General features: G+C 47.9%; 8 protein-coding genes across 9 annotated transcripts; 3 read left to right on the forward strand and 5 right to left on the reverse strand.

The window, feature by feature from the left end:
• Window positions 1–249: 249 nt before the first annotated feature.
• On the reverse strand, window positions 250–1,872 carry FOIG_14744 (uncharacterized protein; the record flags this gene model as incomplete). The annotated part of the gene is made up of 4 exons (XM_031216027.1): window positions 250–1,133; window positions 1,182–1,259; window positions 1,320–1,740; window positions 1,789–1,872. 4 exons carry the CDS (start codon window positions 1,870–1,872, stop codon window positions 250–252), a joined length of 1,467 nt encoding a protein of 488 aa, XP_031054168.1.
• Window positions 1,873–2,737: 865 nt separating this feature from the next.
• On the forward strand, window positions 2,738–4,105 carry FOIG_14745 (uncharacterized protein; the record flags this gene model as incomplete). The annotated part of the gene is made up of 1 exon (XM_031216028.1): window positions 2,738–4,105. One exon carries the CDS (start codon window positions 2,738–2,740, stop codon window positions 4,103–4,105), a length of 1,368 nt encoding a protein of 455 aa, XP_031054169.1.
• Window positions 4,106–4,339: 234 nt separating this feature from the next.
• FOIG_14746 (uncharacterized protein) lies at window positions 4,340–7,986 on the reverse strand (the record flags this gene model as incomplete). The annotated part of the gene is made up of 12 exons (XM_031216029.1): window positions 4,340–4,769; window positions 4,828–4,907; window positions 4,973–5,102; window positions 5,333–5,496; window positions 5,890–6,217; window positions 6,274–6,740; window positions 6,802–6,990; window positions 7,045–7,059; window positions 7,113–7,378; window positions 7,427–7,645; window positions 7,700–7,715; window positions 7,768–7,986. The coding sequence occupies 12 exons, from the start codon at window positions 7,984–7,986 to the stop codon at window positions 4,340–4,342; spliced, it is 2,523 nt and encodes an 840-aa protein (XP_031054170.1).
• A 939-nt stretch (window positions 7,987–8,925) lies between these two features.
• Window positions 8,926–10,674, reverse strand: FOIG_14747 (uncharacterized protein; the record flags this gene model as incomplete). Its single annotated transcript, XM_031216030.1, has 4 exons — window positions 8,926–8,955; window positions 9,033–9,346; window positions 9,408–10,430; window positions 10,503–10,674. The coding sequence occupies 4 exons, from the start codon at window positions 10,672–10,674 to the stop codon at window positions 8,926–8,928; spliced, it is 1,539 nt and encodes a 512-aa protein (XP_031054171.1).
• A 736-nt stretch (window positions 10,675–11,410) lies between these two features.
• On the forward strand, window positions 11,411–12,898 carry FOIG_14748 (uncharacterized protein; the record flags this gene model as incomplete). Its single annotated transcript, XM_031216031.1, has 1 exon — window positions 11,411–12,898. The coding sequence occupies one exon, from the start codon at window positions 11,411–11,413 to the stop codon at window positions 12,896–12,898; it is 1,488 nt and encodes a 495-aa protein (XP_031054172.1).
• FOIG_14749 (uncharacterized protein) lies at window positions 12,819–15,421 on the reverse strand. 2 transcript variants are annotated; one of them, XM_031216033.1, is made up of 2 exons: window positions 15,027–15,421; window positions 12,819–14,976 (listed from the first exon to the last, which is right to left on the reverse strand). In XM_031216033.1, exon 2 carries the CDS (start codon window positions 14,799–14,801, stop codon window positions 13,149–13,151), a length of 1,653 nt encoding a protein of 550 aa, XP_031054174.1. In that variant the 5' UTR covers window positions 14,802–14,976; window positions 15,027–15,421; the 3' UTR covers window positions 12,819–13,148. The 2 variants fall into 2 exon arrangements, with proteins under 2 accessions (XP_031054174.1, XP_031054173.1); XM_031216032.1 differs by having other exon boundaries at window positions 12,819–14,978.
• Window positions 15,422–15,675: 254 nt separating this feature from the next.
• Window positions 15,676–18,283, reverse strand: FOIG_14750 (uncharacterized protein; the record flags this gene model as incomplete). Its single annotated transcript, XM_031216034.1, has 9 exons — window positions 15,676–16,335; window positions 16,403–16,467; window positions 16,519–16,562; window positions 16,620–16,804; window positions 16,854–17,097; window positions 17,146–17,279; window positions 17,334–17,501; window positions 17,547–17,757; window positions 17,787–18,283. 9 exons carry the CDS (start codon window positions 18,281–18,283, stop codon window positions 15,676–15,678), a joined length of 2,208 nt encoding a protein of 735 aa, XP_031054175.1.
• A 343-nt stretch (window positions 18,284–18,626) lies between these two features.
• Window positions 18,627–18,953, forward strand: FOIG_14751 (uncharacterized protein; the record flags this gene model as incomplete). Its single annotated transcript, XM_031216035.1, has 1 exon — window positions 18,627–18,953. One exon carries the CDS (start codon window positions 18,627–18,629, stop codon window positions 18,951–18,953), a length of 327 nt encoding a protein of 108 aa, XP_031054176.1.
• Between the last annotated feature and the right edge of the window lie 772 nt (window positions 18,954–19,725).

Raw genomic sequence — 19,725 nt, forward strand, 5'->3', positions numbered from 1 at the left:
TTATATGTTAGCTGGATTTATGGGTACATTGCTCTTCTTTATCCTACTCTCTGCCTGTCACTGTAAACGAATAACTCGGAAAGCTATTGCCGCCATTGGAGCAAAACTAATTATTACCCTACTTAGAACCTTTCCCATACGCAGATTCAATTTTCTCTCAAGTATACACCTAGAAACTGTCTCCTAAATCCTCTCCACACACTTGAGATATTAATAGGCGCCAGCCTTTGCATCAGCTAGATATCCAATCTATAATTCATCGTGACTCCCATGACCTAGGGTATTATCTGCATTGTTGTCGATCTTGAATCCGCCCAGCCGGAGTTTCTGAAACACACCATCTGGATCATACTGCGAAGCAACCCTTTTCAAGAACGCTTTACTTTTCTGACCGTAACCTGCAATGATATCTTGCTCAGTATGCCCGTAGTTCATATACTTGAACTCGCGGTGCTTCCCACGCAGCCTCATGAGTGTGTCGATCTCCGCGTCAAGCTCTCGAACAATCTTGATGGCTTCCTCATCGTCAGCTTCATCTTCCCAGATGATACTAAGCACAATCAATTGTAGCACGTCATCGGAGTCGTCCAGTCCAAAAAGGTTGCCAGCGCTTGAGCCTTTACGCATCTTGGGGTAGATGAGCTGCGCGTCCAGGGCAGCCGTTAGTCGATCTGCATAAGATTCGCTTGTCTTGACCCAGAGGTCGTAGATAGACTTGAGCAACTGAATGTCGAAGCTGAATGTGCGTGTCCAGTACAGGTTGCGTTTCCCTCTGGTGTCGGTAATTTGCTCCATCTCCTTAGCAAACTCCGAGTGGTTCGCCAGCCGTAAAGTGTCGATTACAGCCGGGATAGGCCGAAAGTCATCAAAGATCACGGGGTCTTTGACAGGCTCAGCGTAGTACATGTACTGAGCGACAATCAATGTGCCATTAACCCTGGCAAAGTCCATGAACATGTGTGCCTTTTCGACCTCTGGTACCTTTTTCGCAAACCTGTCATAAGCGTTGAAAACATGTTCAAAGTTGTCTGCGGTGGTAACCTTTATCCCACCCCACATGCCACCAAATTGGAAGGCGTTCAAGGTCATGCTTGTCACTATACCAAAGTTCTGAGCACCACCACCTTGGAGAGCTATATGGAGGTCAGGATGGGATGTGCTATCAACTGTTATCAAAGTACCGTTCGCCAGCACTAGGTCGGTTGATATCAATTGGTCCACCCCCCATCCACGCTGAGCCGCCAAATAAGATATACCGCCTAGTCCACAACCATCAGTCATCTGTCACTTAAATCTTGTAAGAACCTTATAATACTTACCGCCGAATATGAAACCAGACACGCCAACACCAGAATCGCGCCCACCAGCAACTGTCAAACCATGCTCTTCCAAAAAGGAGAAGAGGGGTCCCCATCGATTACCTGGTCCGATCTTCACGGATCTGCCATCGCTCACAATGTCATGATGTGCAATGTTAACAAGATCAAACTGGAATCCGCCTTCGATGCTCGAACCACCGAAGTTGGAAGAGTGTCCGCTGCCTTTGATGGAAAAAGGACATTGGACTTTTGTAACTTCCTCTATGGCGGCCTGAACTTGGTTTGCGCTGGTTGGCTGAAAGAAACAGGCCGGTGCAGTGTTCCTTTGAGGACCATTCCAATATTCAAGCTGGGCGTCTTTGAAAGCTGACGAGGACGAAGAAATAACCTGATCAGGGTACAGCTTGGCAACAGTGTCGCACTAACACAACTCTTAGAGATGCCTGACTAGCCGTGGCTGGTTACTAACCGCTTTAACACATGTTGAAGTCGCAGAAGCCTGGGCAAAACCCCTTCCAACGGACGCAGCAGCGAGGAGACTTTCAAACTTCATTGTAGATATATTAAAGTAAGAGTGTTTTCTTAAAAAGACAAGTTTCAGTATTATTTAGTATATCCTATTAGTATGACATCTCGTACAGATTAAGTATGCATACTTCTATTTGGGTCACACATGCAGATGGAAATGCCATGGTGCTCTTGGCACCGAAGGCAATAGGCTACGCTAGTGTCATTCGAAGATAGCGCTGATGGGACCATGGACTCCGCGGCGGCCGTCTACAGCCAACCCAGCAAATAAGGACATTTAGCACACGGAAAATAGAGGCCATTTCGGACTTTCCGAGTCGACTCGGGGTACACCGAACAATATTTGCCGCTTGTCAAGCTGACTTGCTCTATTCGAACCCACCGAAATTCTCGGAATTCCGCAGTCATTTTTTGAACACCCCGTCAATGCTTACGCACCCATTCAGATCGCTTGCCAGCTCGGCTACAAGAATTTATGCCTAGCTGTCACTTGATAGACGACCGAACGTCGGCGGCCTTTCTATTGCTCTATGTCTTTTCTTGATAAGGCCATTCTGGCTCGAAGTCCCTTAGCGAGTTGTAGTTCAGCGAGGAAGGGCTGGTCACAATAGTCGAGGTCCAGCTTCCCCGCATCTTGGATCGCAGCTGTAGATTGGAAGAGTCGGCCGTAGAAGCCACTATTTTCCTTTCAAAACGCCATGTCGTACGTAGTATAAATTGTAGTCTGAGCAACACCTTATGACCGATATAATTCAACACTTTGCACTTGTACTTGTTAGAACCAGTGTGAATTCTTTGATTATTCCTCTTATTTGTCTAGTTCCGGTATCATTTCCAAACCAACATCTGCTTCAAATCGGTGACAGCGTTCCTTAGTCTCCTCCTTCAACATGGCCAATTCGTTAACCACAAATGACTGCAAGGATGATGCTGCTGAGCACCTTCACGGTTTGGAGAGATATCCCTCTACCAGGCAGGGTACGATGCTGGGGAACGACGTGGATCCACCAAAGACCTACAAGCGGAGATTCATCGGCATGACACAGCTTTTTGTTCTCAATCTTTGCTTCACTATAGCCTGGATTGACTTGGCGCCCGTTGTGGACTTTGCAGCTGAACACTTTGGAAGCTCGGTACCCGCGATCAACTGGTTCTCTACATCCTTCTTCCTCGCCGCCCTTGTGGCCGAGTACCCAGCATCCTTGGTCGCGCGCCGAGGCTTAAAGCTTTCCATGGTTGTGTCCGGTGCTTTTATGGTTGGAGGCACGTGGCTGATGTATGGAGGTGCTCGAATCAAAAGCCTCAGCATGGCATTGACAGGACATTGTGTCATTGCCATAGGACAGCCCTTCTCGCTTATCCTCGCCGCTCCCTTCTCAGATGCATGGTTTCGATCTGGGAGTAGAGCCACCGCAACAACAGTCTCCGGATTAGCTACTATCTTGGGCAGTACAATTGGGCAGTTCATTATGGCGGCATGGATAGAGTCAAAAGATGATGTGGCACAGGGAGTCTTGTATCAGAGCATTTTGTTGTCGGCTGTCTGCTTCACGATCCCTTTCATTCCCGCAAAGCCTCCTACCCCTCCAGCTCGAAACACTATACACCAAACATCTTTATCTCACACACAGGAAGTAAAGACGCTCCTCTCGAGGCCCGAAATCTACCTTGCTGGTATCCCATTTGCACTCACATCGGGAGTCTTCAACACGATGTCCTTTCTTCTTTTCCAGATTTGTATGCCCTACGGGTTCACCGTCGACCAGTGTGTTGTTGCCGGTCTACTACTCATCGTCCCAGGTCTGGTGGCCTCTCTTGTTGTGGGGAGGCTTGCAGATATGTTTAGATGTCATCTTTCCTTACTAAAAGGGCTTGCGTTATTAGATGGTGCTGCCCTCCTCGCCTTTATTTGGGTTGCCCCTTCTGGAAATGTCGGATTCCTGTATAGTATCAGTACTATCCTCAGTATCGGGGTCATTGCACCGAATGGCGTGGCCGTTGAGTTTATCACGGAAATCATATATCCGCTTAAACCGGAGCTTGCTCTCGCGGCCATGTGGGGTACAGGACAACTGTTGGGGGCTGTTTTAACGATTGGCTGTGGGTATATGAATGACGCTCATGGCGGTCTACAGCCAGGTGTCTATCTCATGGTTGCGTTAGGCTTGGTAGCCGTCCCGCTGACCTGGGCGCTTGGGCTTTGGGGTAGACGAGAGTTTGTGCAACTTCGGCGAACTGCAATTCAGGGTCATTTATAGACCTCCAAGAACTTCAAGCTTTGAAATGAAAATGATACCCGTTATCAACTTACATAACTTGTCAAATGCACGCCAGTGAGGTGATACTTTCATTTTTTTTTTTTTTTTTTTTAGTTTTGTGATAAATATTTAGTACAGTATATTCTCGTTGTCATGGTACTACAGGCAAGTGGAGTCGAGGATACTGGTTATGCGAACCATGAAGAGGATGTTTATATGCGTATCTACCTCATACTACTCCACTCCAAGCCAGCTAATATAAATTCCCCAGACAACACCCGCCAAGGCGACGAATAGGTTTCTCCCCTCAGCAGTTCTGAGAAAGATGAAGCTAATCAAACTAACGGCCGGCCACAGCTTCCAACCCGCGACGAGGAGAGGATAGAAATCCTCGTGCGCCTTGTTGAGGATGAATAACCAGTCAATGCGCGTATAGTCAAATTTATACCCCGAAGAGACTGAAGGAACCACCGCTGATTTCATCAAGTTTATAAAGACACACAATAAAAAGGTGTTGACAACTGCCCCAATGGTCTGGTCCAATATGGTCTTGGCAAGTGTGTTGGGCACGTTGAGCTTATCATCGGCAGCTTTACCGTGTCTCTTTGAGACATCCTTTTTCCTGGTGTCATAGCCAGGGAACTTGTTCTCAAGATAATCCTGCCTATACTAGGTCAACAGAACTAATCGGGTACACAGTTTTCTCATGATTAATTGCCTACCATAGGTAATTCGGAGGCGTAGACACAGCTGTCCATACGATGAATTGCGATACGGGCATCCAATCTACCGAGATGGGTTTCTGTCATTCCAAGATCAACGGTGTTCCGACCACGACGTCAGATATCTTGCGAAGTCAATACTTACATCGAGACGATATGCCATCAGCACCTGTGCTAACAAATTGGAAGTTGCTGCTAGAACAACACTCTGCAGGGTAACTGATACCAACGGCGAGCCTTTGAAATCGGAACGAGCCATTTTAACACTTTTATAACTTCAAGGGCTCAGTATATTAGCTAGTCGTGAGCACAGAAAACTTACAACCTATATTTTACCTAAGTTCGAGTACTTGGAAGGCCAATTTGCTACACTTAGCGGCTTGTCAGGAGAGTCGAAAAAGGTGGTAAAGTAAACAATACAAGAGATGTATAATCAAGAATCACACACTCTTGGAATCTTATACATAGCTACATTGAAATACTTGTGCCTCAATCATCCGCTTACATCAGCCGCAACCGTAAAATGTTGTCGCAAGTGCGAGCATCGTAAGTGCGAGCATCTGGAACTGCCGTGTTCTCTTCTTGGCGTAGTTGCGGGGCCTCTCGGTCCTCGGAATCTCCGAGCGTAGATCGTAGTAGGTATTCCGGCTCAAGCTCCAGAGTCTCGGACTAAATGACAATCTAGAATTAGGTTCAAGGAAACAAAACTACGCATGTCGTTCGGTGAATCAAAAACTGCTGCACCGCGATTAAGCATAGGGCTATCTAAATCCAGTTGATTGCAAGATACAAAGTCCGACGCAGCCGGTCCCAGCTTCAGAGTGACTTGACATGCTGATACTACAGTTTATCGCTCGGTGTCTTCCTGCCCCCTCGCCAAAGGCCCTTCGGCTTCCGGGTTTGGCAAACCAAAATCCCCATCTGATTCGAGAAAAGACAAAACTCCACTTTCCGTCAGCCAGAAATCCATATCTTGGAACTCAAATCCATTCTGGATGGGAAACTGGAGGCCCTTGTAAAATATCAGCATGAGAGGCTCACATATCTGATATCACATCTCACCTGAAAGCCAAGTGACTCCTTAATATCACTCGTCCCTATGCCACTATCGCGACTCTGCCAAAGTTCCGATTCTTGTGGATTTGCGGAAGCTCCTGGCTGGATTATGCTTGAGGGGTATGTATCTTCCACAAAGCTGGTAGCTATCTGGAGGAACTGGGTCGGAATCGTGCCAAAGGCCTTGTTTCCGGTTGCATACTGTAGCCGCATGAAGTACGATGTCGCTATTTGCATGTAGGACAAGTCCTTCCTTGTTTCGTCATGACAAGGATGTTCAATAATGAAATCAAACAACACAAACAATGCTGCCTGCGGCATGTTGTATTGTACCCTGATAGCGTGTTAAGCATACAAGTGTGCAAGGGTCAATCAATGTGCAGCACTTACCACGGCAAGACGAATGGTTCAAGATCTATCAAGTGTATCAGGTCTATGATAGATCTTGCAGACTCGGTGAGAAGTAACTTGTATCGCATTTGCTCCTCGAGATCTTGAATCCACGCAAGAATACAGACTCGCGCAAGGGCAATACGTATGTTGTAGAAAGAGAAATGAATTTGAACCGCCACGTAAACTGCTTGTGGCTGCCCTAATTGATAAGACCGGAATCGAATCCCTGGACGAAAGGTTTCTGGAACTGACAGTCTCCAAGCTTCCAGTTCTTCTAAACAACGATTCGCTTCTAGCTGACGTAATTCTGGGGAAAGAGACCTGGCCTTGACTGAGAATAGCCGCTGGTAAATATCTGAGGCCATCAGGGCATGTCTTGACTTGCACTGAAGCCAGTCGAAGCCTGACAAGAACGGCAGGCTAGTCTTGGGAATAGGGCACGATATGTCGTGGTTCGGTATTGTCTATGGATTGGAGGATGAGTACAGGCCAACTAAATGGATTGCATAAATGAAGGGAACTTACCGATGACCGGCCTGTGTTCAAACAATACTCACTCTCCAGCGAGTAGATGACCCAAACAGTCCGCTGAAACTCTGAGTTGGCCTTACAGGCCTCAGCCTTGTTCATTTGGAAATAGCTCACAATCCTTGCTGCTTCAGTAATTAAGATCCCCTCAATAGGAAGGGCTGCATAAGTGGTACCAAATAGAGCCTGAGTTAGTGCTTAGGTCAGCCTTAAGTTTGTTGATCTTGGCTTCGCACTAACCATGGCAGTGATCGCCTAAAATGATAGTTAGGACACGTCTCTATGAGCAAATCAAGGGAATTATGTACCTGGACTGTCAGTAAATTTCTCTGACCAAAGACAAGTCTAGGAAGCAAAGCTAGAGAGATCCGGAAAATATCCCAAGCAGTTCCTGCGAAGGCATTGAAGCTACCGCACTCATGGTACAGACTACCAAGGGCGAGAACAGCATGGTGTAAGGCGCACCAAGCAGGGTCTGTAGATAGGATATCGCCAACACGGGATGAGCGCGCTCTATTCTCGAAAGAGGCGCGGTCAAGGAATGGATATAGCGGGTGCACTTGATCAAAATAGGCTGTGACACTGTTAGTACAGGTACACCAAGTGATCCCGGACTACAAACATTCAAGATAATCCAGTCTACTCTGTTGGGATAAGGATACAGACCGAGTCTCCTTTTCCAAGTCGTTGGGGTATGGAATCGCTCCAACGGGACTTCGTGTAGTCGACTTAACGGCTGCTTCAATCTTGGCTAATAAATCTGTAACTTGGGTATTGCCGATCCGTCTCGACAACGCGGTCAATTTGCTGTTAGAGAAATAGGCGAGGCTAGAAATAGACACTACGAATAGAGTATGTCAACCATGTATCTGCATGAGAGTGTTAAGTCACTCACCATCTTGCTCATTGGCCTAAAGAGCGATCGGATCAGCGGGTGGAGCAAGATGGGCAAGGGTATACTACCATGATCACCGGATAATCCACTGGGGTGGGAGAAACAATTTGATTGGCGGCGTGCATAGTTTCAGTACCTGAAGGCTCGAATTGAGCTTCGGCGTCGGAGTTCCCGAAGATGGATTTACAAGAAGGTGATGCCATAAGGTTGTCGGGCTGAGATCGAGCACCACGGGAAGATGGCGCTCGTGACAGAGGTGTGGCGGGGTCTGCAGCGTCGGGATTCATTGTCTGCCGACGTGACTGACCTTTGGCCGACCGGGTCTTACGAACTTTGGTGCGAGAAAAGCGGCAATCTTCAGACCGCCTCTGCTATGTGAGAGCGAGGTTAGATGGCATCTTGATGAAGGCGGAAAAGCTTGACTTACGCGACAGTTAATGCATACAGTGTCTGACTCACGTTGCTCTGTAAAAGTTATAATTAGCCAAGGATCAGGTTGAAGCTGAGCGACTTATTGGATGACGAACTGATACACCGAACCTTGCGGGCTCGACAGCCGTTGCAGGAATTGAGAAACCTTGACCGAGTTTGCTCTGGCTGTACCATGGCTTGATTCTGTTGCGATTCAGTCTCCATATTGTGATTAAAACCAGGCAGGGCAGTTCAAGATGATATGGTCTAGGCTACGTAACCGTGTCATTCAAGAATCCGACTTGGCAATGCCAAATAAAGATCCTACGTTGATTATTATCACCTAGCCTAGGCCGAGGCATGGAGGCTTCTCCGCATTTCGGGTACATCGGCTTTTTGAGGTTTAATTGGATTGTTCCAAGATTCGGGGTCCGCGGGTAGACGCTTAGTTAGTTACAGCAACCGCTAACAAGACGTCCACCCGGCTGGCGCCATCTCCTCCACAGATAGCAATTAACGTCATGGGACAAGTAAAAAGTTGCTCAACCAAGTTTAGGTAGTAGGTTAGCTCTATAGCTTAGAAGAATAAGAGTACAACTGTGTTTACATGAAGAGTCGCAACCCCGCTCTCGTCATATTTCCTACAAGTGATACTGCAGCTTTTGCTTTGCTTTCAAGTGCAGTCCATACTTCATAAAGTACCTGCCAACCCAACTGCGATAGCACATGTTGAACTCCATCCAGAAGAAGCTTTCTATAACAACCTCCAGAAAAGTAATCAATGGCAAACATCAGACCATTGAATATCCCAATTATCAAGAACAGTCGCCGCCAGATATTTCGGCCTGGAGCATTGGTAGAGCCCTACAGACATTAGCACCTCATGTATATAGCCAAATAACGAAAATGGTGCCGATCTTACAGAAAATTCAAAGTCTTTCCAGACGGGAAAGAGGCTTCTTCTCCAAAAACTCGCCTGGGAGTAAGGGTAGACTGTGGCGTTCCACCGTTTGCCGTTCTTTTTAGTCTCGACAAACCAGTTGGTACAACCGGAATAGAAGACCGTTGACTTAACGCCGGTCTGCATACTGTCTGCCCATTGACTCTCGGCGTCCGACTTTACATCGACAATGCTAGCTTTGCCATCTAGTATGGGCTTGATGACCCGCAGGGAATAGTTGATGCCATTTTCCAGAGCTATGATGGCGGAAGTGTGGCCAACGCCCGAGTTAGGTCCTGCGATGGCGTAGAATCAGTATTGTCTGCTTTACCTACGTAAAGTCATATTTCAACTCACCGTAGAGAAGAAAAAGGTTCGGGAACCCGCTGACAGATGTCGTGTTGTATGCTTCTGCTCCGCCATATCGCTCCCAATGTTCATGTAGATTCTCATTGTTTCTTCCTCTCACCTCGATGCCCTTCAGGAAGCCACCCGTCTCGAAACCATTTGCGAGTACAATAACATCTGCCTCGATGACTTGACCTCCAACTCGAACCCCATCTGGCGTGATTTCAGTAGCTGGTTTATCTGTGAGGCTAAAGCTCTCAGCATGAATGCTCTCAAGATAACCGGAGTCGTAGATGCGTCTTTTGCATCCAAACTCAAAGTCAGGGATAAGTAGGCCGTGATACTTGGCAGGTGCTGTCTTTTTCATGTATGCCAAGGCTGTCTCTCTGAACTTTGCACGTACACGTGCTCCCGCGTCGGTCATCTGAAAAAGTTTGTATTGCCGCTCCGTCTCGAGGAACACCAGGACACGGAGTAATCTCTGGACGCCGGGAATGTTCTTCATCACCCACCGTAGCACATCCAAAGTCGGCCCGTCGATTGGAGGGAGGATCCAATGCTTAGATCGAATGATCTGCGTGAGGTCCTTTGTCTTAGGGAGGACGTTTGGCACGATCTGCGCAGCTGTGCAGCCGTTACCGAAAAGCACTACCCGCTTTCCGGTGAGATCGACATCGTGTCGCCACCTTGCTGAATGAATGATAGGCCCCTTGAAAGACTTGACACCGGGGATATCCAGCTCCCGTGGGTTAGAAAATAAGCCCGTTGCTGAGAAGAGGAACTGGCATTCGTGGGAAAAGAGGGAACCTGTTTCCAGATCCCGAATGGTTAATCGCCATCGAGCTTGCTCCTCGAACCATTCACACTTCTCAACCTGGGCCCCAAAAGTCATCTTATCCAGAAGATGGTGCTTTTTGGCGACTTCCATGATGTACTCATATAGCTCCTCTCGTTTAGCCAAGATACGTGTCCAGTCTGGGTTCGGCTCGAACGAGAAGCTATAGAGCACATTGGGGACATCGCACGCGCAGCCTATACCATCATATCTTCGATTAGCTTAGCACTATTTACCGACTGAGCTGAGTATAGGGCTAATTGGCGTACCGGGATACTGGTTTTGTAACCATGTGCCGCCAGGTTGGCTTTGGCGTTCGAAATAATGAATATCGTCGAGGTTATACCATCGCTTCAGGGTTGCACCTAGGCCAATACCGGAAAGACCAGTTCCAATACAGGCAAATCGGCTGTAACTCGTCTTTTGATTATTTGAAGACATCTTTGCGCTTTTCGTCTATTGTTTGCGAATGAGAAAGAGGTGTACCTATGGGAGTCGGCTTTGAGTAAGTACTTATACTTTTAAGGGAGAATGGTTGCAATGTAATGGGGTAGTATTCATTGATGGTAACATCGCATTCAGTAGCTAGCGACTCAAAACTGCACCTCGGATACAACTCATATTTCCTTTTCTATGTCCCGCTATTTACAGACATGATACCGAGCAAGAACACAAGGTCCGGTCTATGGTTGCATGTCTTAGTCGAGGTGGTGAGCTCGGACTTCTTCCTTGTAGGGTTCAGGGTAAGGTTGATTTGGTTCGCTCTCCCGCGGGCGCCGAGCTAATTTAGCAGGGACCACCGCAAAGTCCGAAGGACCAAAGAAATTGCACCACTACTATTGTTCGGACTTTCCGACGTAACTTACAATGCTTGCGAAATCCCGAACGGCCATTGCTGGTAGCAAAACGCCATTTTAGAGACTTTGAACTAGCCCGATTAGTAAGAGGGATCGAAAGAGCGTGATGTGAGTTGAGAGATTGATCGTGAACCATCCGCACCACTCGGTAGACTGACTTCGGTAGGTATAAGAGAGGTATCATTTACTAATAGTGACCGGGCGCTTTCGCATCCTATGTTTAGTATTGTTTATTTGGATGCCTAAAGCTTTTCTCTTACATTTTCTCTAACGAGTTCTCAAATCTACCTTTCCACTTTATTCAATACGGAGTTGATACCATGACTCCTAATTCGGCTGGCGATAAATCCTCCCTCAGTACCTCATTCGATGTTCTCATAATTGGAGCAGGGATTTCCGGGATCCACCTGGCATATCACATCCAGACAAAAGCCCCAGAACCAGCACCGTCATCATATGCCATTCTCGAGTCAAGGAGTAATCTTGGTGGCACATGGGACTTTTTCAAGTACCCAGGTCTCAGGTCTGACTCGGATATGTTCACCTTTGGCTTGCCCTGGTACCCTTGGCGAAAGAACAAAACTATTGCTTCGGGTGCTGAGATTCGTTCTTATCTAGAGGACGCGGCGACACACGCTGGGATCCATAAGAATATCAAGTATCAGCACAGAGTGCTTTCGGCGCGTTGGTCATCCCAGAAGGCGCGTTGGGCCCTGGATGTCGAAGTCAATGGTGTTCCCGGGCATACTTACGAGGCGCGTTTTCTTATACTGGGCACAGGGTACTACGACTATGACGAGCCGTTAGCTACCCAGATCCCAGGCCTAGATAGCTTCTCAGGAACCATAGTCCATCCCCAATTCTGGCCAGAGGATTTGGACTATGTCGACAAGGACGTTATTATCATTGGGAGTGGTGCAACTGCAGTCACCCTATTACCAAATCTGACGGAAAAGGCGAAGCACACAACCATGTTGCAAAGAAGTCCAACGTACATCTCGCCGTTACCCTTGGTTGACAAGCTAGCACAGGTTGAGCGCGCCATATTGCCCGCTCGTCTTGCCGGACGAGTAACTCGACTTCGTCGCGCTATTCGATTCTTCGGCTTCTACTGGTTTTGCAAGTTCTTCCCCAATACTGCAAAACGACTCCTTCGCAACTTGTGCATGAAACTCCTTCCCCCGAATATCCCCGTTGACCCGCATTTCACTCCTCGATATAACCCCATGGACCAGCGGCTCTGTGCGTGTCCAGATGGCGACTTTTTCGCCAGCTTGCGTTCTGGAAAGGCGAGCATAGTGACCGACATCATCAATAAGGTTACTGAAGATGAGATTATCCTGGCTTCAGGTACAAAGCTACGGCCTGATATTATCGTCACCGCGACTGGCCTCAAGCTTCGCATTGGCGGTGGTATTCAATTCTTCGTCGACGATGACCCAATCAATATTATTGATGGGTTTGCTTGGAAAGGGTTCATGCTGCAAAACGTGCCTAATTTGGCTTTTGTGTCCGGTTACTACAACGCTGCATGGACTTTGGGCGCAGAAGTGACAGGTGTGGCCGTTGTGAGGTTATTGCGCCAGATGAAGTCCAGGGGGTTTTCCTGCGTTGTTCCACGGCTTGGGAGATCCGATCAAAATATGGACCCGCAGTCGTTCTTTAAAATCTCGTCTACGTATGTCAAGGATGCTATCAAGTATACGCCTAAGGGAGGAACGGGACAGTGGGCACATAGGTGGAATTACTTTTTTGATCTCGCGAAAGCTAGCTGGGGGGATCATAAGTCTGGTTTGGAGTACTTTTAGAATCCACTGAATGGTAGAGTAGCCTCCATCGACCTTGTTACGCGTTGAAACCAAATTATTCTAGTTCATGGTTCAATAGTATATTTCAACCTTGTCGTCGCCAAGTATGTCATAGCGGTAGTAGTCATTATGGTCTTACATCGCTGTTCTTCCTTTTCCCATGCCATTCCATCTCCCATTTTGCATCCAATACTGCCCCGCGCCTTTACCATTACGTAAATAATCCACTCGTTACAAAAGAACACTATCATCAATCGAATCTTACAGATCTTACAGATTTCCTCCGCCTCGACTGCCCAGGTGGATCAGGCACCGGGTACGGCGGCACAGGTGCCCTAGCAGGTTCTTCATCCTGTTCATCTTCCGTTTGGACATACGCAAACCGACCTGGCCTGACTTTCTGTTGATCTCCTTCTACGATCTTTCTTTCCGGTGGCCGAGCGTCACTCCTTTGGATAACGGATGGTTGAACCCTTCTCCTATCCTGCGATGCAACACTCTGTGTTGAGCTGACTCTTGTACGTGGAGGTCTTAACGCACGTCTGAAGTCTTCGTAAATCTCCTCGTCGTCATCTGGTTCAAGCAGCCTGGTTGGAACCTGTCGGGTGCGTCCTTGGTTAGATGGCTGCGCATCTTGTGGAGGTCTGATGACAGATGGAAGAGTCTGGCGACGACGTGGCATTGCTCGACTCAAGGTCGGCGATGGTGGTGCGTGTACTGAGGACCCCGAAGCGACAGAAGGCTGACCCCTCAGGACCAAGGGTTGTGGCCTGCTATCGTAGCCCTCGCGTAGTCGCTGCGGTGCCGGCTCGTCTTCCAATCCGCCTTCAAGCTGAAGATACTCCAATATAGTATCGAGCTTTGACCTGATCTCCTGTGCGTCTTGCTGGCTAACCAATGCCGTTTCTCCATCATGTTCCCTTACCCTCCCCTGAAGAAGATCCATCATTGTCTGTCTTGATGACAGCCCTAATGAGTCTTGGTATTCCGGTCTTTGTCTATCTTCAAGCAGCCGGTAGATGATGCTTGTGAGCTGACGAGATCTTTCTCTCTCTATGTTAAGAGATCTTGTGTCATCGCTGGTATACTGGCTCGTGACCGATGGACTTCGCCGTGGACGGCCTTGGATCCTGCCTGGGTCTGATTGGATCTCAGCCTGGTATACTTGACGTTGAAGGTTTCTGAGTTCGGCCATGATATCTTGCATGGTTATGCCATCTTCTGACGAGGCTCTCTCCCGTGTAGGTATATATGGTCGCCTCTGCCGAGGTCTTTGATATGACCCTTCCCTTCGAAGACTCCTCAGATTGGGTTCAGTCTGTGGCTTCGGTTGTCGGGAAGGTTGAGGTCGTGCTGGAGTTCTTTTCGGGTTCCGCGTTGGGTACTCAGGGTATGGTGGGACTTCCTCCTCATACCTGTAAGAATCGGCGGGACCGTATCCTGGGTCAGAGTATCCTAACGGTGGCACATCGTATCCAGGTGGAGTAAAGTACTGGGGGTTCCGAACACTTGCTCGCGGGACAGAGAAATACCCTCCGTCTCCAGGATATGTATATGGACTGGGATAACCAGCCGGCGCCGGGACGTTTGGTGATGGATAGTAAGATGGGTTCGTGTTCGCTTGATACGCACCCGGCGGCGGAGGAGGAAATGTGTTGGGGTCGACGCCGTAGCGCATGGCCTGCCTCATTACCGGATCGCCCGGGGCTTGTGAAGGGAAGTCGTTGGTATGTGTTCGATAATGCGCAGGCTGTTTATGTCGAATTTTATGTCTGCGATTTGATGTTTTGGGTTGCTTGGCTTCTTTCTTGCTTGGAGAGCTACTCTTTTCCTCTTCGTCATGTGGACTCTCTTCTTGGGGATGACCCTCTGCGTCATCTGATGGCGGGGGTGTCGACACCATGGTGACTAGACCAATCACGTCAAAGGCAAGTTAAGATGAGGGAGAGATCGAGTGGAATTTCTGACGATAATTGAGAATCGTTGGAGAATGAGTATTAAATTGAGGATCTGCGAGCTTATCTTGATCTGGGCCGAAAATCCACAAGTTAAATGAGATGAGGCTCTGCTTAGGTTGCCTCTTTTTCGTTAGGTCGCAAACGACTGACGTGGACGAAGAATGCCTTACGAAGGAAATGCATCTGCTATTGGGCTGTTCACTCCCGCTATCAAAGCTGTATCTTCATTGCTCGTGTCGTGTTTCGCTGCACATGTACAACGTTGAGCGACGCATTCTCCAACAACATCATTGGTGGCGTGATATCGTCATTGGACACTAAAACCGGAAACGGGCGGGTTGGTTGCAACCGAAATGCGAGCGTGATCATTTGCATGACTTAGTCAGGTTACAGTGAGGGATAAATCCGACTGATCGTCCCTGCTGAAGGAGAAGTGTGGGTAAGCTTTGTGATCTTGAGTTGCCAAAGGGTATTCAAAGCGACTGCACAAGGGTAGTCAGAGATTCTGTAACTCATTAAACATTTGCTACGACATGTTGAACATGTTTGGGTAACAAGGCTTCCGTGAATCCGGATTGAGGCCATCAAGATGTCGAAATGGGCAGATGCTGACCACCTTTTCTGCACGTCGTACATGTATCGCCAATCGCACGGCCCCATCCGCTGCATGTGCATGTACCGTTCTGCAGCCAGACTAATTCGACTGGTTGAGTTAGAGTGAACGATTATGGTTCTCGGCAGGCAGAGATAAGAGGAGTAACATTAATCCCTTCCCGATGAAACCATTGATAGGTTCGTTTCCGCGAAGTACAGTATATCTCACCAGCGGGTGAACTCCATATTCCCCAGTACACCGTCAATAAGCATCGGAGAAGGTCCAAGCATATTTCCCAACGACTTCTCCCCCGGCGAAAGCTTCTGATCTAACTCCTGCCAGCTCGTCGCCGTAAGGTTCGCATAGTCATTCTTGTCGCCGTTACCATCATTACCAACCAGATCGACCCGAAACGACAGATCATGTAGCTTGTAAGGCTTCTCTTGGTTATATCCATCAAGTATCTTGATCTTCTCAATAATAGGATCCGTTGTCAAGGCAGTCGACATGAGTACTGCCATATAGTCCGATAGCATACCCTCGAACCGTGGGAAGGGTACCTTGAAGCATAACTTATCGCTCTTGATCTCAGAAGGACGAGTTAGGTTGCGTCGACCATATGAATCATCAACGAAGTCTCGGAAGCCGCTTGTTTGATCGGAGAATGACCAGGTAAGCCTGAAGGAGTCACCGAATTTGTAACGATCCCCTTTCATTTTGGATATTCCGGAAGTTTCGACGGGCTCGAGTCGCCAGTAGCATGGTTCGTCCGTGCTGCTGATGGATGGAAGAAATACTCCTTGAGCATTACGGTACACGGTTAAGGCTAAATCAGCCTTCGGAATTGCCGCTGATTTGACGCATAGTAGGGTATCAGGGCCGATCTAATGATGAATCATGTTAATTAAGCACTAATGCATAGAAAGACACTGGACCACGGATATTACTTACGCTGTGTCCCCTGGCAATCTCTAACCGCCAGACTACGTGGCTGAATGCTTCATCTGTCTTAGTACCTAGCTACAAGTCAGCTAGTCTCTGGTAAAACAAGCCAGTGTCCTACTCACCGAGTTCTGCTCCGGAAGAGAACATTAGGATTGGCGCTTGAGTCCTATAAGTTCAGAACATTAGGCACTACAATCGATATTGTAGATGTATGCAAACTGACCTGCTTGGCTCGAAGAGTGGAGTGGTAGAGAAACCAGGATTATGAGCCGTAATCTTGGTCATGTCTCCAGTAAGCCCAAACGATTCATTCCTGAATGCTTCTTTGGGCTGTCGATCTGGTACTCGAAGATTGGTGCGAACTGGTGTAACTGACTCGTTCGGGCGATGTCCTAGATAGGTCGGTACCTAAATCAAGATTAAGGAAGAGCTAACTAGTGTTATACATTGAGCGTACCTTCTTGTGAGATATGACGCCAAAACTCTCGTTCTGGCTGGCAACTTTGAAGCGGACATGCAGCATCCTTGATTCTAGGATTACCATGTACTCACTGAGCTTAGGCACCGCGGCAAAGAACCACGACCTAGTTTCGTGATAGCCAGCCATCTTTGAGATGGTGTCAACAATTAGGGTGAGTTTGGTCTGCTCAATGATACGCCAGTTGTTGAAGTTCGCAACTGAACCACTCCAAGCCGGCGGGCTGCCAATGATTAATAGAAGCACATAGTCAAGACATTCGTCAACTCACTCTGCTGCCAGGATCGAATTTTCACCAGTAGCCTCAAATCCCATACTCTCGCTCGTACTCGCACTTCTGTTAAAAGCCTCTGCACTGTCTTGACTCTCCTTAGACCCTTTGACGTTTCCTTTAGCCCCAAATGGCTACCCAATTACATATGATTAGCTAGACCCTAGTTAATCAGATAGAAGACCTACAGTGGAAACAGCAACTCCAACTTGTGCCTTGAATGATTGCTTTTCCTTGCTCTGTTTGACGTCTTCATCGCTCTCAACAACCTTGGTAGTTTGAAGGCAGCCTCCAAGAGTGACAGAATGACAAAACAGATGTTCAAAGGTACTATAAAGCTCCCGGAGCGCGTTGATCTAGTTTACTTTAGTATAGCCCTCAAAGTCGATCATATTACTAACATTCTTGGTCTGCTTGATGCCATCAAGGGCGGCACGAAGCTCCTCGGTTGGCTCTAGATCCTCTGGTCTCAGGAAGACATCAACTCGGGGGAACATGTAGCTTCCAATCATTCGCTTTGCATAAGACTTTTTGGTCTTGTTTCCCCCAGACGTGTCTTCTTTGGCAGCTCCGCCTGTAACGCCTACTGAGTATCCGCCCCATCCTCCAGATCTGTAGGTGCGTTTCAGCAAAAATTTCACAGGATGAGATTGTGGTCGAGAGTGACTTCCGCCGAGCCTTCCACTGACGATGCACCGAAATGATTCCTGGCCATGGACTCCTGGAACTCGTTGCTGACCATGGTTATTTCGATTCTAGATCTGTCATTGATTGCATATAATGGAATGGCCCCGAGCTTTGCTGGAATGGGCGCCTCCATATCTTCTGCGGTGAGTGGCTTTTCTATTTCGACGGCTGCTTCAGTTCCTTGTCCTTCAGCTGAGACATCTTTAGAAGTATCTGGAGACTTCTCAGTGCCGGACGTTGATAGTACTGACGTCTCGGTTGGGGTTTCTGGAGTGATCACTGGCTGTTGAATAGCAGGAGACGGAAGAGCTATCGGCCTCGGTGGCAGCTTGTTTCTGAGTCGAAAAGCAGGGGTCGTGGCCCTCACAATACTGCTTGTCCTCTTGTCGATTTTCCAACCATACAATAAGCAACAGTTCCTCAGTACAGAGTCCCAGTCGGCTTCGTCCATTTGACTCGTGTACCTTTACCTCGATTAGCATACCGGAAGTATCTCTGATAATAGCTACTTACTTGAGTGGGGATGCCTCACGTGCAGCAATGTCAGAAGAACGGAGACTTTCCTGAACGTAAACAGACTTGAAAAGGACTGGCAAAAGGCCTGGAAAGTTAGCCAGCCAACAGTTGATGACTCGATGAATGCCGGTGAAGCAAAGCAAAGGATACAGGGCGCGGTCGATTAAATGAAGAAGATCAAAAGGAAAGCAGAGGAGTCTGTAGCAAACATTGATCCAACGCTGTTCACTGGAAACGTTGATGAGGCCTCTCGCGCAAGAATCGAGAAGCTACTCGTGATGGCTATTATCTACAGGCCTCGTGCCGTAGAAACAAAGAAAACAAAGTGGAATGGTAGAGGCCGCAAAGGTAATCAGGGAGAGAAACAGAAACCTAAAGCGAAGGCGAAGGAAACAAAGGCAGAGAAGCAGAAGAGCGAAGCGAGGACGAAGGCAGTAAACGCAAAGAAGCAGATTCTGAACAAGGAGAAGAAGAAGTATAATGTGAAAGGCAAATCGCAGTTATCGAAGAGGGAGTGGGAGAGTGGGAAATTCACGGGCTCCGACTCCGATACACCCAAGGCTCGAAAGTCAAATCGGAAGAAGCAGCAAGGAAAGGATACGTAGGACCTTGGTATTCCGATTCATAGTTAAAGCCTTCTTACCGCAAACCCCAAACATACATTTATATTTACTTATCATACTTCCCGAACTTTTACTTAGTGAAAGGCGCGTACCTGGAGTAGTTTGACCGATGCACTCTACAAGGCTTGTTGACATAGGTGTTGCGTAGGCTTCGCCGATATTACCTAGAGTGTAAGAGCGCAATGGGCCTCAACCTGCTAGCTCACTAAGATTTGATCTCTCTAGCACATGTCAGACGAGGTAGTCGTTGAAAGGGTGCTATGGCAGATGATATAACAGGAGAGGACTGTCATGTTGTTCTCGAGACTGTATGTCCAACCACGATATTGAGCATGTTCCTTTTCGAGCCGAGGAGTGGCCACCCTCATTTTCTCTCATTTTCGATGCCTACTACCATTGGCTAGCGATCATGTGGCGAGGCGGTTATCTTAACGCCTGCGCCTGTGCAGATAAGCCTGACGAGACAAGCTTAATACCACGCCGCAGCTATGATTTACAATAAGCTTTAGTAACCGGCGATTATTTGTAACACAACACAAAAACAATTGGTCAGTCGAATTTGTAAAACTCGAGATGCCGTATAACCGTTGCTTCTCCTCATTTTCGGGTCCCGTTTCTTGGCCTAAATTCTTACTCATCTGGCGATCCCCTCTCTTGGTTGGTGCTGAGTGAGACTACCCCAGCAGAAGGATCTGCGCAAAGATGTATAAACTGAACAGGTTCTTGGCTCTGGTCTTGGAAAATCTGTCTTGTT

This window comes from Fusarium odoratissimum, assembly GCF_000260195.1.
Source record: "Fusarium odoratissimum NRRL 54006 unplaced genomic scaffold supercont1.44, whole genome shotgun sequence".
Classification (NCBI taxonomy): domain Eukaryota; kingdom Fungi; phylum Ascomycota; class Sordariomycetes; order Hypocreales; family Nectriaceae; genus Fusarium; species Fusarium odoratissimum.